The 15,503-nt window shown below is 36.9% G+C and overlaps 1 protein-coding gene across 4 annotated transcripts in view; it reads right to left on the bottom strand.

Annotated features, from left to right (window-relative positions):
- The window catches only part of RASGEF1A (RasGEF domain family member 1A), a 187,497-nt gene that overhangs the window by 52,168 nt on the left and 119,826 nt on the right, over positions 1–15,503 (bottom strand). For 3 of the 4 annotated variants that reach the window (XM_074907102.1, XM_074907106.1, XM_074907103.1), the window contains exon 2: positions 8,257–8,371. The exons of the other annotated variant lie outside the window; for it this stretch is intronic. In XM_074907102.1, the coding sequence (XP_074763203.1) occupies positions 8,257–8,298 (42 nt within the window). In that variant the 5' untranslated portion in view covers positions 8,299–8,371. The remainder of the gene's footprint in view (positions 1–8,256; positions 8,372–15,503) is intronic. 4 annotated transcript variants of the gene reach the window in all.

Here is a 15,503-nt window from a genome sequence, read left to right as displayed (position 1 = left end):
CAAATGCCTGATTATTGTTGCTTAGTCTGAATGGCGGGAGAGTACCAAGTAGTTACGGTGAACTCTGCAATCCCCAAAGTTTCTGAGGTTTTATCTTTGCCCAACAGTAACTGAAGCTCTGAATCCTTCTTTACTCAGTCTGTTGTCAAGTTTCCTTTAGCATAAACAACCCTTTAAGAAAGGAGCTGTTAGCTGTGTGTACAGCTTTCACAGTACAGTTCTGAGTCACAATACTGAAAGGTCCTGAGGAGATTAATGCCCATCAATTTGTTGTTATTAATTATGAGAGGATTGCTTCATGCAGATTATCCCTTTCTTTCATGCACTCAGCCTTCTTTATTTACTTTTTGCTTGTTTAATTTGTGAACAAAACAGGAAGATGTTATTTTATAAAGAGATCTATCTAAATTAAGAGATTATTATTTCTTTAGAATATGCAAATAAAATTTCATGTTCTCATTCAAAGCAGAGACTCTTTTTCTCCTGGGTATCATCAGTATACAGGGAAAGTTATTGCACTTTAATATAATTCCTGAACCATTAATCACACTGACTATAATTTTGCAAGAGGAAAACCTTTAGTTGCTTACAGTCCATTCTTTAAACTTAAGCTACTTATTTACTGTGCATCCTCTCTCCTCCCTTAAGTCTTTCAGAAATGAAAAATATAAGGGGATACCAGTTCCTTCTCTCATTTAAGTATGCAAACACTATTTTCAGAGTTTTTTTTCTGTGGCAAAAGCAAGGTCAAAAGATGTGGCAGAATATAAAATAATGTGTCCAAATTAAATTCTGGTTATAATTTAGAAGCATTCAGTACTGTCATTTGTTTTGTAGTCCTGAAACACATATGAACGCCCCATAGCACAAGTCAGAGAAACCTGTCAATTGCTTTAATTTGTCCATAGCCTCTGTAGCTCCCAGGGACCTGGACACAATGCAGAGATAACTGGGGTCTGCTGAGGTCTGGTCATACCCCACTGCAGTTTACTGTATTCGGCTGCTGCTTTGCTATCCTAACTTGCTCGTCTTTCTTCTCTACAAGTAGTGCAGACTTACTCTTCTCATTTCAAGTGATCATCAAAGGTGGTGATAGATGTTATTCAATGTTACCTCTGCAGACATCATCAGCATGTGATGTAAATAATGTTACCCTCGATGTGTTATGGCTATTCTAGTTTATTCTCAAAAATCCAGTTTGGCTAAAATAGTTGCATGTATTACTGAGAGACTTGCAGTACCAGCTTTAGGATTCAGTTACTCTGTGTTGTAAGACAGTCTATTACTGGCATTGAAAAAAGAAGTAAAGTTCATTTCTGTTATTGCTTAGTGGCAAAAACTGTAATGGGATGCCTATTGCTGATGATTAATGTGTACAGTCCTGAAAACAAATGAAATTTTGGACGGACTACTCCTGGCCTAACTTCTTGCCCTTTGGGGGCTAAACTGTATTGGTATTGCTTTTTTCAGATTATTTTTATTTCATTCTAAGACCTCATTCTCATTTTTAAAAAAGAAAATTAAAACATATCAGAAAATCAGACTTATTTTCAATCTGTTATTTTTCACTGTCAGTTTTCTAACCTATTTCCTTCCTCAGGGGACTTAAATATATGAATTTCTAAATACAGAGATAGGCAGTATTTCTCCTTCTTCTATTAATTTTCTTTTCTAAGGGTTTTGTTGTTTGTTTGTTTTTTAATGCCTGTGAGGCTGGAGCCCTGGAGATTTCAAGCTTCTTTCATTCTCCAGAATGTCAGCAATTTCAGAGAAGTGGGTTTCTGTACATGTCTTTTTACAAGCTCTACAGTACTCTTCAAACTTGACTTGCAAGCTCTTTCTCTGCAGATGAGAAGGGAGTGCGGACAGGGGATGCATTTATACCTTTGACTCTGGCTGAAACAGTCACCAGGGAGAGGAAAGTACCCTGGCACAAGCAAGCTGTGCATAGTCCAAAAGAATGACATTGCTTTTTGCATCTCTTTTTGTGGCCTACTTCTGAAGTTTGCAAAGTAGCAAACTCATGCAGCTGAGACCCAGCCTTAGGTTATCTTGGTATTCTGTTCTTGTAATGGAAAGAGATTTTAGAAACCATCAAACAAAACCAGCTGTGTCAAGTCCATTTCTTTTGCAGTCTGTGATCTACACACTGCAAGAACTCTCCGCCTTCAGCTAATGTTTCTTCTTTCTGGACAGAGCTGGAGATTAAGGCTTGTGTGTGTGGCTCTAGCACATCTCTTCATTTAGACCAGAAGATGATGGGGGCTAAAGGGAAGCAGGGAATGAGAATAAATCCTATTCCTGGTAACCAAACTTGGCAGTGATAATGAAGAAGCCAGAAACTGATAGGAGAGGGATGTAATTAAGAATGCTACAAAAACCAGCTGGGCCAGATTAGTACAGAGAAGGGAACAAGGCAGAAAGCAAGTATGTGCTGGGGGGAGCAGCAGGAGAGGTGGATGAACTGGGAAAGTAGTACGTGTAAGGAGGGAATATAGAAAAGAGGATGAAGAGATAGGAATGAAGAAGTGGGACAAGGCCAAGTAGAGTGTGCAATAATCTTTGACCTTAAAGCGTAAAAGACATTTAAAAGTTGTCAAAAGTTATTTTCTCCACAGGTGCATATTAGATGAATCTCTTTCATTTTAAGTATCCTAGAGCATATTTAAGACAAGTTTAATTAAACTGAATCCATAATCAATTATTGTTCTTTCCCTGTTCTCTCTTCATTTTTAAAGTCTTTTTCAATGGAACTTTAATTGCCCTGTCAAATCTTTCACTAATATACAAAAATTTTCTATTGGAAAAAAGCTAGGATTATATTAAGAGGAACTCTACTCTTTTTTTTTTTCCTGAGTGAAAAAAAACATGACCAATTTAAGAACAGGGTGAAAGAATTTCTTATACTTAATTTTGAAGAAAGTTTGAAGTTGTGAAAAGGATCAAAGTAGCAACCTAAAATTTGTATTTTCATGGGTATATCTAGAAGAAAATCCCAGATTTTTCTTTTATTTTTCCCCTTGATAGGGTTTTTCATAAGAGCTTGTGGTTCCCAGGCTATCACAGTGTGTGTCATCTTGTCTCAGGTGGTGTTACTGAGTGTGACAGATGTACTACAATTTCCCTGCTGCAAATAGAAATGTTTATTTTACTTATAGGATGCTAATTGCTTAGCTGTTGTATTTTTCAAAGCTGTGTGAAGATAAGGAGGAGGAGGGAACACTTGGAAGAAATTAAAAATCAAACCATAGTTTTCATGATGTTAGAGGAGTGGGTGTTATACGTGGGAGGTAAAGGTGTAGGGAAAATGAGTGACATTTACCGAACTTAGTTCTCGGGCTCTTTGTAATTCAGATGTGCCTACTGATGGTATTTGTAGAGTAGCTCATGTGTGAAAGAGGAAAAAATGATCTTATACTTGGAAAAAAAAAAATCTGTAGCCTCTATTCAGTCCAAATCAAAAAACATATTTAGCAATTCAGAGTAGTTCTTTATGCCTTCAGAACTGTCAAATCTGTCACATACAAAGGCTACATCAATGAAGAACATGTACTATATTAGAAGTGTTTAATGCCAGTAAGTAAAGCCTATTGAAAATGCAAGAACAGGTATAGGAGTCTTTAGCTATTGACCGCTATGATTAGCTGAATGCCATATAGTTCAGTTACACAGTTCTCTGACATGAAATATCATCAGCTATCTTGCATGAGTGTAATATCTAAAACTAAACATACTGCAGAAGACAGTTGATATAAGGATTCACAGAGAGCAAACCTACTGGCTCTTTATTTACTCTTTGGGTACTCTGTGGGTGAAATGAGCTAGGCAGCACTTCAACCATGTTATTTACTCCAGTGAAAGAAATAAAAATATTTAATGTGATATTTTCATGCTATTAAGATCCCAAAGGCTAACTACTGTGAAGAAGATAATGTAATATTTAGTTGTCAAGTTTGGGATTAATGGATTAGGATGCATAGTTAGTAAAAATCAGCATTTGTCACAACTATGCAAGTCCCATGAGCTACAGCCATCTTAAACATCTCTATTGTTCCAGTCATTTTCAATTTTGTTCCCTACACTGCAGAATTTCCCAGGAGGTGGGAGGGGTCAGTATCAGGCCAAAGAAGAACTTCAGACCTAATCTAATCAATATTGTGACAAATGTAATGAAAGAAGCTATGTCTCCTTGGAATCCCAGCACATTTTATCAGCTTTGCTCCTAATGGGATGTGATAGCGAGGTTGATCTCTGTCTCCTTAGGAACAGGAGAGAAATTGTGCAAGGGCTTGTGCAAGGGTGGCTGTGTGACAAAGGGTAATCTAACTCCATGAAGATTGCAGCTACAGGTTGAAACTAGAGCTCCTTACTTACACATCAAACATTAAATAGTTATTTTAATAACCTTCATTTTCCAGTGAATTGTTTATGCATTTATTGTATTTTCAGCTACTCTGACGTTAATTCTATTAAAAGTGATGGTAAGTTTTTCTGTTTCAGTGGAAAGGTCCTGAAATTGGTTTCACAAATTACAAAGCAGTAATCACTGGCTTTAATATGTATTCCAAACAAAGCACTTTCACTTCAGTCCTCTGTAATGGTTTTATATTTTATTTTCAGTTGCTCCCTTTTGCAATCACATACAACTAGATTACTTGTGCATCCAGTACATGCAATTTCTATGACGGTGAAGTTTACTTCTTTTGTCTTGTAATTTGCTCCTTTAGTACTTCTTTATCCTAAATTTAGCTTCGATGATTCATTCTGGTATGTAATCTCAAATTTTTGTGCCATTCTAGTTTTGAGGTGGCAGCTTTGCTAAAGATTGTTTTTGTGATACCCTCATTTTCTGTGCTCAGGATTGTACATATCATTACCAAACCTGACAATTTCTGTCTTTAATTATTCTGCTTTCTCTGACCAGCTAGGTTTATCAAGACCCTCTGTGTTTTGACTCATCTTGTCTGTTGTCTTTATCGTTTCTCTGTTCTTAAGTGCTGTCCACATACTGTGATGCTACCTCTATCAGGTTATTCTCAAGGCATTTGCTTGCTCTGTCCCTTTACCCTTAACTTTCTGCCTCAGGATGAATGGTAATTACCTTCAAAATGTTCTCATGCATGGAAATCCTGTGAACAAGTAGACTATTGTTTGGATATCTGGAAACTTGCAGAGATATTACTATCATAACTATCAATGGTGGTCAAGAAGCTCTCATATCTTATTCCTTCTCCTTGGGAAGATAACCTTTAAAGTATCTTGTGAAAATTTACCAGATTTCCATAAATTGTCTTGATATGTAAATAGTGGAGCAAAGCTCCCTTATACTTTTTACTAATCCTGCAATTACATTCCATAGAGCCTTTTTACTTTCCTTAATATGAAACTAAACCCCCCCTCTCACCTGCTCCTTTACATAACCAATGTGCTAAGAATTATGGACACGACAGCTAAATCCAGCCTTTAAATCCTAGGCATAGTAGCTACGTGCTATTGCTGCTGTTTCTTTCTAATAAGCTGTAAGCAGTGCAATATCTTATTAGGTAATTTGAAAATCGTTTCTCAAGGGATTGCATGGCTTATGTGCATCAGGTCCCTTCCAATCCACTTAAAGCTTAAATTCACCAGACTGAGAAACTCAGTGCAGGATTGCATCTCAGTTGCTGCAGCAGAAACATTCATTTTCCTGTAAGGTATTTCTGATCTAGCAGAAGTTATATTGAAAACACTTCTGAACCACATTTTCTGGAGATGGTAAATCCCATTGTGCCTGAAAATAAGAGCTCTCACTTTCTAATTGTAATATACCAAAACCTACTATTCTTTTGATCTTACAGAAAATATTTTTAATTCTGTTTCATAAACTATCAGAAGGCCTATATTATTGCAATTCAAGTGTACTGTTACTTTTGAAATTTCAGTGTGGTTATTGCTGTTGTTATTAATTAACTTGAAAAAAATGTACTGAGAATGAAATCTTTGAGACAAAATATCTATCTTTGACTCAAATATCTGAAACTTGATTATTGATGTTCTGGCACTACCTGAGTTTGGGATGGGCTGACCCCAAAAGGCAAATTCAAACATCCCTGGAAAGCTGAACTTTGATTCTGTGCTTAGGGCTTCTCAGTGTACAGCATCACTTTAAAGTTGCCTGCACAATACTGAAACCATCCCACTTGGTGAATATTCATTCAAATCAATGTTTCTGTCTTTTCTGGTATTCCACTTGAGGGGAAAAAAAAATTAATGTACCACAATAACATGAAATATCAACCTCTGCCTCCATTTCTTCACAACAGCATTGTATAAAGCCACCAACATATTATCTTCCTTATGGATGGTATCAATTCATTACATACAATCTAAGTATAAACAGTGAATTTGTAAACAGCACCACAATTTTAAATGTGCTTTCTCTGTAACATAGTATTAAATTACTTTGACTAAATCATGCCTGGCTAGATGTCTTCCGATAGCTGAACTCTGCCACCACTGCAGTAGCAATACTTAGCAGAGAGGTGCATATACCTCCTAAAACACCGACAGCACAAGGAAACAGATAGTATAGAGCACAGCACTGTGCAAAACTTACCGTGGTCTCAAGGACCATGTCTTCTCACAGCTGGGGCACCCCACAGGCTGGAGTCTGTCCCTGCTTTATGCTGTCATGGAAGCAAAGAGCTGCTTCACTGCTCCCCTTTCACCTATATGTTCAGGCAAAGCGTACTGGGGACTGTGGTGAGCCCTGTGTTTTCCATGATACTTGTAGCAGAGAAAACTGAAAGTACTATGGAAGGTAATACACGAGAGGAAATTCTGAGTCTCAGCCTTCCACTACGTAGGGGTCATGTGCTGGGCTGGTGGGTAGTCACTGGGAACTTCCATTCCTGTCCTTCTTGAGCTATAGTGAAACCAAGGCTGTTTTGCTGTTTTCTCTACATAGATATTTATAGGAATTGACATGCTAGTTCAGACCAGTGTACAGATTTTGTGAAAGAAAGGAAGTAGGGTTTGGGCAGACATTTCTAACTGACTGCTTTCTTGTATCATTGCTGCTAAAATTTCTCCAAACTTCTGGTTTTGGTTTGGTATGATTTTAGAACAGCATCTCTCAAATGTCTTCATTTGATTATCTTTTTTGGAAAAATATAAAATTCCTACAAAGCTGCCTGGTAATTGTTTACAGTGTTTTCTACAGAAATCTGGCAGCTAGGAACCAACATTCTGGAATTAAACCTGTTGAGCTGGGTTTTTTAAAATCAGTTTTCATTTGACAATTCTTTGGACTTGATTTTTGCTCAGTAATGTTTACAGTATACCAAACATTCTTCAGAAGCTCAGTTAAATCATACAGAAAAAATACTAGATGTATTCTGGTTCGAAACCTGAATTGATTTCCCAAATGATATTGGATAAGTCAAAGAATAAGAAGGAAGGAATTCTAATTCATATTTCTACAGTGTGAAATCTTCCAAGCAGAGGCAAATCAGGAAATAGCAAAAGGAATTCTCTCTGTAGGTAATGTTAGTTTGCAGTTAATAAAGACAACATGTCAGCGGTGAGGTGGTTTTTGTTTTGTATAAAGGTATAGAAATTTAAATAAGGATGTAGAACTAAGGAGACTAGGGAAACTGGGCAACTGGCAAAGAAAATGAGGAAGAAAGCACAAAGGTGATTGTGAAAAACAATGACATACCTTTAGGGAAATGGAGCTGGCATTTCCACAGAGGAAATGTGGCAGAATAGTTTAGAAAGGGAAGGTAACAAGATAGGGATGTGATTATGATGGTAGAATAATTTGAAATAGGTTAGTGGAATACATTTAATCTTTCATGGGGCATAGTATCTGAATTGAACAATAGTAATGGATAAGAAGGATTTGACTTTTACAAGTGATGTGTGTTTAGATGAGATCTGAGAACTGGATGTTGGAGAAATGGATAACTGAGGAGCACATAATGAGTCAGTTAACCAGAGATTTGTCTGAAGTGATGGAAGGATGGGGAAGGGGCAGTGGAAGAGCAAGGGGGTTTTGAAAGGAAATGTCAGTAATACTGAATTTTCCAAGATTCATTCTTCTGCACTTGCTTAGAGAATCATTTAATGTCTGAACTAATTTTTATTCAAGTCTAAGGCTGCCCAGTGTGATTTCTAAACAATATAAATCTCTAACTATAAATTATCCTACACCCGTGCTTTCAAGTAAAAAATAAACTTTTATGTAAGAATCATAAAAAGTAAAACAATACTTACTTTGCATTTCTTTACAGCAACATTGCACAGTGGTTCTGCCATCCAGCCTTTCCCAGTAGGTGGACTTCCAGCTATTTCACTCTATGATTTTTGTCATGTGTCTTGCCTCTTTCCCCTTAAAATGAGTGGTGCAACGGATTACTATTCAGAACACACTGTTATTTTCCACTGAAAATGCATTGTAGTAACAAAACAAAATTTGACATGCATAGATTGGGGGGGGGGGGGGGAAAGGTCATAATAATAATAAGGAAATAGCACAAATTATAGTATTACAAAAAAGGGGAAAAGGCAGAATTTTTAATACTTTTTAATAACTTTTAATGCCAAGAGATGGACAATGGGAAAGGAGTTGGAAGGGTTAAACCCCCCCACTCCAATCTCCCAGTGACAACAGTTTTCTAATAGTCATTAAGAAACCATATCTAGTAAAATACCAATAATATTTACATTGCTAATTTGACTGGTTATTCAACTCCATGCTGAAAACTGCTTAACAAAAGCCTTGGGATTTAGAATTTTATTCCTTAGTGCAGTTATGGTGATAGAAAAATAATAATTTTATTTTCTTCTTGAGAAGTATTGCAGCAGCATGAAGGAAAGTGATAGCACAATCATCTCTCATCAGAATGATGGATAAATCATTAACTATATATGCTTAATATCTACTAAACTATCTTAAATGTGACACAAAAATAAAGAATATAGAGAAACTGCCAACCATTCTGTTGACAACTAAGATAAAATGGACTGAAGAAAATCCAGCTCTGAGCTGTTTCAAGACACTGTAGTTATGATAAACACAGCAATAACTCACCACAGACCAACTTCAAAACAGACTCATAGGTTTTTTAGTAGGACTTGGGTTTTTTTCTATTTTTTTTTTTTTTTCCCTACAGGAAACTCACTGTTGCTGTGTTACTAAGCTGAACATTAAATTGTGATTAGTACCACCGAGTTGGGTGCAGGTATTTGTAGTTTCAAGGTGCTTTTTTTTTTTTTTTTCCTCCTAAATAGGAAATTAAAGTAAAGCTGCAAATGTGCTGGCTGGCATTAGCCACACTGATCTGTTACAGCTGAAGCTGTTTTCCTTCGGTGATGGCACTTACCTGAGTTGTTCTTCTCTTAGCAAGAATTTCTGTAGCATTCCAAATTTGAATTACTCACTGGAATTAGATATTGGGAAATCTTGACAGACAAGCAGAATAATCACACAAAACTCATTTCCCTTGAAAGACTAAAAAATAGCACTTATTTGAACAAAAATTGTTATGTGACTAAATGTATAAATATTTTATAATATTTTACACCAAGTAGGCTACAGTCAGTTATGAGAGTGATAATGACTTCATGTCCACGAGGAATCAAGGACTAAATCATCATATTACTTTGTACCTTCAAGTCTGAGTTTTCCGAAGTGGTTCAATGTCATCAATGAATTTTGTTTTCAGTTAGTGCTTGATCAATCTCTTAGTTTAAACTATCTTTCAAAAACCTTCTAGGACTCCTGTGGTCTCAATTGGGTTATTTTAAATCAAAGTAACTTTGCAAAGCAAAATCTGATTTATTTGATTTTTCATTACACAAACAGAAGGAAATATAAAAAATAAGCAAGAAACATGAAAAATGCCATTCTCAGTTGGCTGTAGACTGTTCTGTTACTTTCATGTAAAGCAAAGTTTTTCCTGTGTTAGTGATATCAGTGAAGAAATGCTGTTTCACTTCCACGCTAACAGCTGCAGATTTTGCCTGGAACTGGCGTGAAAATATTGTTTTGTTTGTATTTTTTTTTTTTAAATCCATAAACACACCCCTGATTCAGCAGAGATTGTGCAATGGCTTTGATGATGAGAATGACTTCCCTATAAATAATTCAAAGACCTTCTGGCAGGCCTTCTAAGCTCTGCTGCAGATGCCATCAGAACTTAATGCTGTAGGAGCATACAATTGTGTTTAGATTGTGTTATTAGTAAACACAGTTACTGGGAAGCGAGCTATGTTTATGCAACTTCCTTGTAAAGATTTCTTTTTTCAGTAAAGCCTAAAATGCTCTAATACCAAGATACTGACTTCCCATTGTAGGGTATCTTCGTTTGATTTTCCTGCCTACTCATGAGGAGGACAAATGAATGGGACATACATCATCTTGGCCAAGAGTCAGAAAAAGCCTCTTAATGCCGTAGCCTAAATGTGATGCCTGTGCAGTTACCAGGCAAAGTTTGTCTTGACCTTCAGCTTTAGCAAGACGTGACCTTTTGTAGTTGCTGCATTATGAGTTAGGCATACACATGAGTGCAATCAACACTTACTCTGCCATTTCTTATTCTGCTTCTCACAACCGCATATCACACTTGAAAAGACTGAATGGGCTTGGCTTCAGTGGAAGGTGGATGTGCCCATATAGGGTTAAACTAGGCTGTGACTTCAAAAAACTGCAGGCAGACAGCTTCCCTTTTTGTGAAGAGAGCAGTTTCCTGCCACCACTGATACTGCAATATACCACTGTGTACATAAAGTGGAACCCCCCATCCCCCTCAAGACTTTATGCAGTGGAAACTACAGCAAGTGTAAAAACATAATGGTATGTTTATTTTTGGAGAAGTGGTAAACTACTGTAGGAGTAAAAAGTTCTCATGGTTTTTTTCACCATCTGCCCGGTTACTTGTATACCATGGTTTGGAGGAAAAGACCAAAAAAGCTAATTTCTTCCCAAAGAAATCACTGAATCTTGGGGGATATTTTTGCAGAATTCAATATTAGAGAATATATACTTGGAATTAAAGGCATACTTGGAATTAGAGAATAAAGTGGTGATGTCTCTTCTGCTGCATCTTCTTTAAGATATTATGATAATATTAAAATAACGCCCCAAATATAGTTTTTAAATGTGTAAATGCTGTTTATTGTCGAATGCAAACAGTTGTGATTTTTCCTAATATGAAAGACCAATGTATGCTGCAGGCTTAAAATTAAGGGCACTACGGAAGAAAATTGTAAAGTGCAGCTGAACAGAAGATGTGTCTTATGTGGATAGATTATGATTACTATTTCAAATTGTGAACACAGACACAGTCTTCTTGTGTCATTGGAAGTCATTGACTTTAGAAAGAGACACTTTTTCCTCCATTTTTGGTATGTGAAGATTGGCTCCAAGTGTTTGGCAACAGAGTCCATTTCTGAACGTTACTACTGCAGTTTAGTTTTGATGGAATATTATTTCTAAGCAATGCCAAGGTTACTGCAACATATGAATATGGATTTCATTTTAATTTTTTTGTACCTGTGTAATGCCTATATTTTGACTTGCACTTCATTATGATGCTAAAATTTACCTATCTTGGTGTCTATCTTGGTTGGTACTGGTTTGTTATTATCATTCATCAGTACCATTGATTCTGCTGTTAGCAAAATGAAACTTTAGAGGACGAAGTTGGGAAATCCAGAGAATTTAACAGTTTATTTCTAATTAGTTGAGGACCATGAGCAGTTGGGTAGCAAAAGATATATTGTTTGCTGCATAGGAAGTTGTGTCATAGTGTAGGTTCTTGCAAGCCCAGCAGGTTGACTGACATCTGAGAGATGGAGTAGTCATAGAAGATAGTGCTGAGACCTTTTCAGTTGGCTGCTTCTTGGGGCTACTTGCTGTGTTTTAGTCTAAGGCCACAGATGAGTAACCTCAGCAGTGTCAGTGCTGTTGTGCCAATGGAGAAGTTAGACTTCTCTGGCAACCTGCTGCATCAGCGGTATTTCCCAGACATTGGAGACTGCTGCAATGGCTGTTATAGGACCCTCTGGCAGACCCATGTGTAGTGACTGCTTTGGGGAAATACTGACCTAGAACAAGCTGTTACTAGATTTTCATTGCTTTTTGTCAAAGGGGAGAAGATGCTAGTCATGAGAGTGGAAAAGCCAAACAGCGTGGTCTGATACGAGATGGGTAGCAACTTGGTATGGAAAAGATGGTTGTTAATTCATTACTCTATTGCTCTACTATTACTTTTGGAAGGGATTTGTAAGGATTGGAGGAACTAAGCATATTTTGATGTTGAAACTTTTATTTTTTAATGTGAATTTGGAATAGTTAAAAAAATAGTTATGATTTTTCAATATGCAGGAATTCTTACATTCTATATTTTAAATCATTTATCGAGTAGCCAAGATTTTGAGGAAATAGTTCTTTGAACTGTTTCTCATACATTGTGAATAAAACTGTTCCCTTTCAGATTTATTTAAAGTAGCAAAGAGGAAGCATTTTTTAAAAAAAGATCCAGAATATCATTATATGATGTCTGATTTGAGGTTTTCTGAACAATGTCTTTGATTGTCCAATGCAACTTGTTGTTTAAGAGACTGTTGGTGAGAAAGAGAAACTTTGTGCTTCTAACCAGCTTCAATATTTGAAAGAGAGCCTCTTTTTTCTGATAATCCTGACAACAGGATGGAAACTAGGTTTGATTATGTTTGTCAGTTACACTCTGAAAATAAAACAAACCTGGAAATGTATCAGGAAAACATACAGATTATGACTGATACTATCTCAAGTTTTTCCTTTAAAATGGAGATAAATTTCTCTTTAGGTATCCCTGGCACACTGCTTATAGGTTAATGGCTAGCAAAGGAAGTGAAAATTGGTAATTCCTTACAAGTCTCCAAGAGCACATCTTCACTGTGCAGTGGAGAATCACACAGATACCCCAGGTTGTGCTACCTGGAGTTGCTGCCTGCATGCAGAGCAGATCAATGCTGTCAGAAGCACTTACTTACATGTGGAAGTAGTACAGCAGCATTAGCCCAATATTGTGCCAAGGTTTTACACCAGAGAGTGGACTTAGGTTTGTAGAGCTAACTGCAACATTTAGACCCTTAAAAAAACCGACAAAATGTTCTGGACAAATCTCATTTTGACAGTTATTTTATATGCTTGCAAGAAGATGGAGTTATCCTACTTCTTCTGATGGTGCTTTGGAAAGTGATCCTGGGATGTTGTATTTCAACCTCAGGCTTTACCTATAATTCTCATTTCATGCAAAAAGTTGCTCTTGGACTGCCAACCCTTGTTCCTCCCTGTGACACCTGTTCAATTACATAGTCAATTTTTAAAAAGCTTGGAGAGACACAGGCTGAAATAGAATGTTTTCCTCCAAGCTGATTTCTAAGGTCTTTTCTTTTGTTGTTAAGCAAAGACACTGTGAGTAATGTAATTCCTGTAGGGTTTTCTGCAATTTGTTGAAGAGATTCTTGTCATACTGATCTAGATGGTATTAAATGTTTTTACTGCAGTGAGAATACTTCTCAGAAGTACATCATGTAAAATACAGATGTGACCTTAGGCCACAACCTGCATGGCCCCATCTCTGCCAGGGCCCATCAGGTATGAGCCAAGCACCACTATACTGTAAATAATAGCTAAAGAGATGCTATTTGTGAAGACCTTTTAGGGTGGCAATGAATGTTTTGGCCCCCTGAGTAGGGAACAGCTGTGTGCTATCAGTGGCAGAGTTTTGGCCATAATGTCAGGGCTGCAAAGACTACAATCCCCTGTTCTCTGTGTAACAGATTAGAGTAGAATGTTGATCCTTTACAAAGAAATTTAATGTTTTGCTACCCTTAATAATTATGGAACATACAGTAAGGCATATATTCACACTGTCGGTTTAACTACATACTGCTCCTATAAATCTGATTAAAACAAGGTATTCTTGGGAGTGTCTGAAGACACAAGTTGAGACCAAGTCTATTTTCTGCTTCTGCTGTAGATTCCTTTGTGAGTTGTGTGTTAACTCTCTTGTCTCTGGTTTGATATTCACATGGCTATATTGGCATTGACTCTTCTTATATTTGTGAAGTATTCATGGAGAAGTGGAGGATGGAATTTATATTATTACATTAAGAAAATTCAAGTTTCATCTCTACCCATGTCCTAATGAACACTTTAATTTCAGTACTTAAAACTGGAAATGGGCAACTAATTGGCAAGACTGTGCTATGCCTCACTGTTTCATTGTGTAGAACTCTTTTATAATGCTGAATACAGTGCTTAAATTACTTATACTAAGTCTGCTTCTTTTTTTTTTTTTTTTGTTTTGTTTAAAAGCATTTCGATTTGCAAGTCAGAAGGGGAAGTCTGGCTGTAGAATTGCTGTAGATTTTTCAGGAAATAGGCTATTTACTGGGGATTTCCTTGGTGAAGCAGATTGCTTGGCAGGGACTCAATGTTTGCAAGTTTTGAGCCAAATTTTCAGTGGCCTATCTCTATTCCTGGACGCCATCTCCATTTCTGATCATTTTTCTTAGCACAAATATTTATACTCAGATCACACTGGAACATTGATTTCCTCTAAAAGCAAGTGTAATCTCTGGTGAATCTCTTTATATCTGCATTAATGATGAACCATCCTTTGTTTCTTACTAAACGCTCAGGTTGAAAATTTGTGTTAAAATGTAGGGGTGGTTTTTTCTTTTGTCTTATTGTGAGGGCTGTGTTTTGCTTTATTTATGTTCAGGTGGTTCACTACAGCTTGACTACTCACTGAGAGCAATCAGTCTATGAGCTTGTGCTTTCAGCTATTATCTGTTGCCACAGTTTTTTGTTTTCTGATGTCCCTCAGTGTGAGTCCCAGAATAGAATGAGGATCCTCCAGAGAGCGTGAGGCCTCAGGTGGTCACCACATGTGACCAAAGCAGAAGCTGTGAAAAAAGCAGCTATCCCTAATTCTGAAAGGAAAAACCCAGCAGCTCAAGTGAAAAAATTCCAGCCTGGAAAGCACCGAACAATTTCTCATGTCAATCTTCAGCATTTTTCTTGTTTATAGGCAACTCCAAACTTTTGATCTCAAAATGGTTTGTACGGCCACAATATGAGAATTGCTATTAAAAGTGTTTGAAAGTGATAATGTGGAAGAGGGTGAACAGGTTTGAGAAGCAAGAAATATTCCAAGAAAAGAAGCAATATGAAAGAGAGTGCCAGCATATTTCTGAAAAGAAGCAGGGCTGGTGTTGCAGCCAGGATTTATTTTATTGGATTGAAGTGAAAAGGAAGTGAAGAACAACTTGGGACTTTGCACACATTATAAAGCCATGAAAAGCCAGGCATACATTAAGAGTTTGAAATTCTCTGCTAATAAAATATTGATATTATGGTAATGCAGGCTTACAAAATAAGTGTGGCCATTTCAGGATCTGGGCTGAGGGCCAGCAGACAGTGAACTCTGCTTCTAGCATGAACCACAATGTTGTTTCTCTCAGTT

This window comes from Athene noctua, chromosome 5, assembly GCF_965140245.1.
Source record: "Athene noctua chromosome 5, bAthNoc1.hap1.1, whole genome shotgun sequence".
NCBI classification, from domain to species: Eukaryota; Metazoa; Chordata; class Aves; order Strigiformes; family Strigidae; genus Athene; species Athene noctua.
This window is presented reverse-complemented; position numbering and strand designations above follow the sequence as displayed.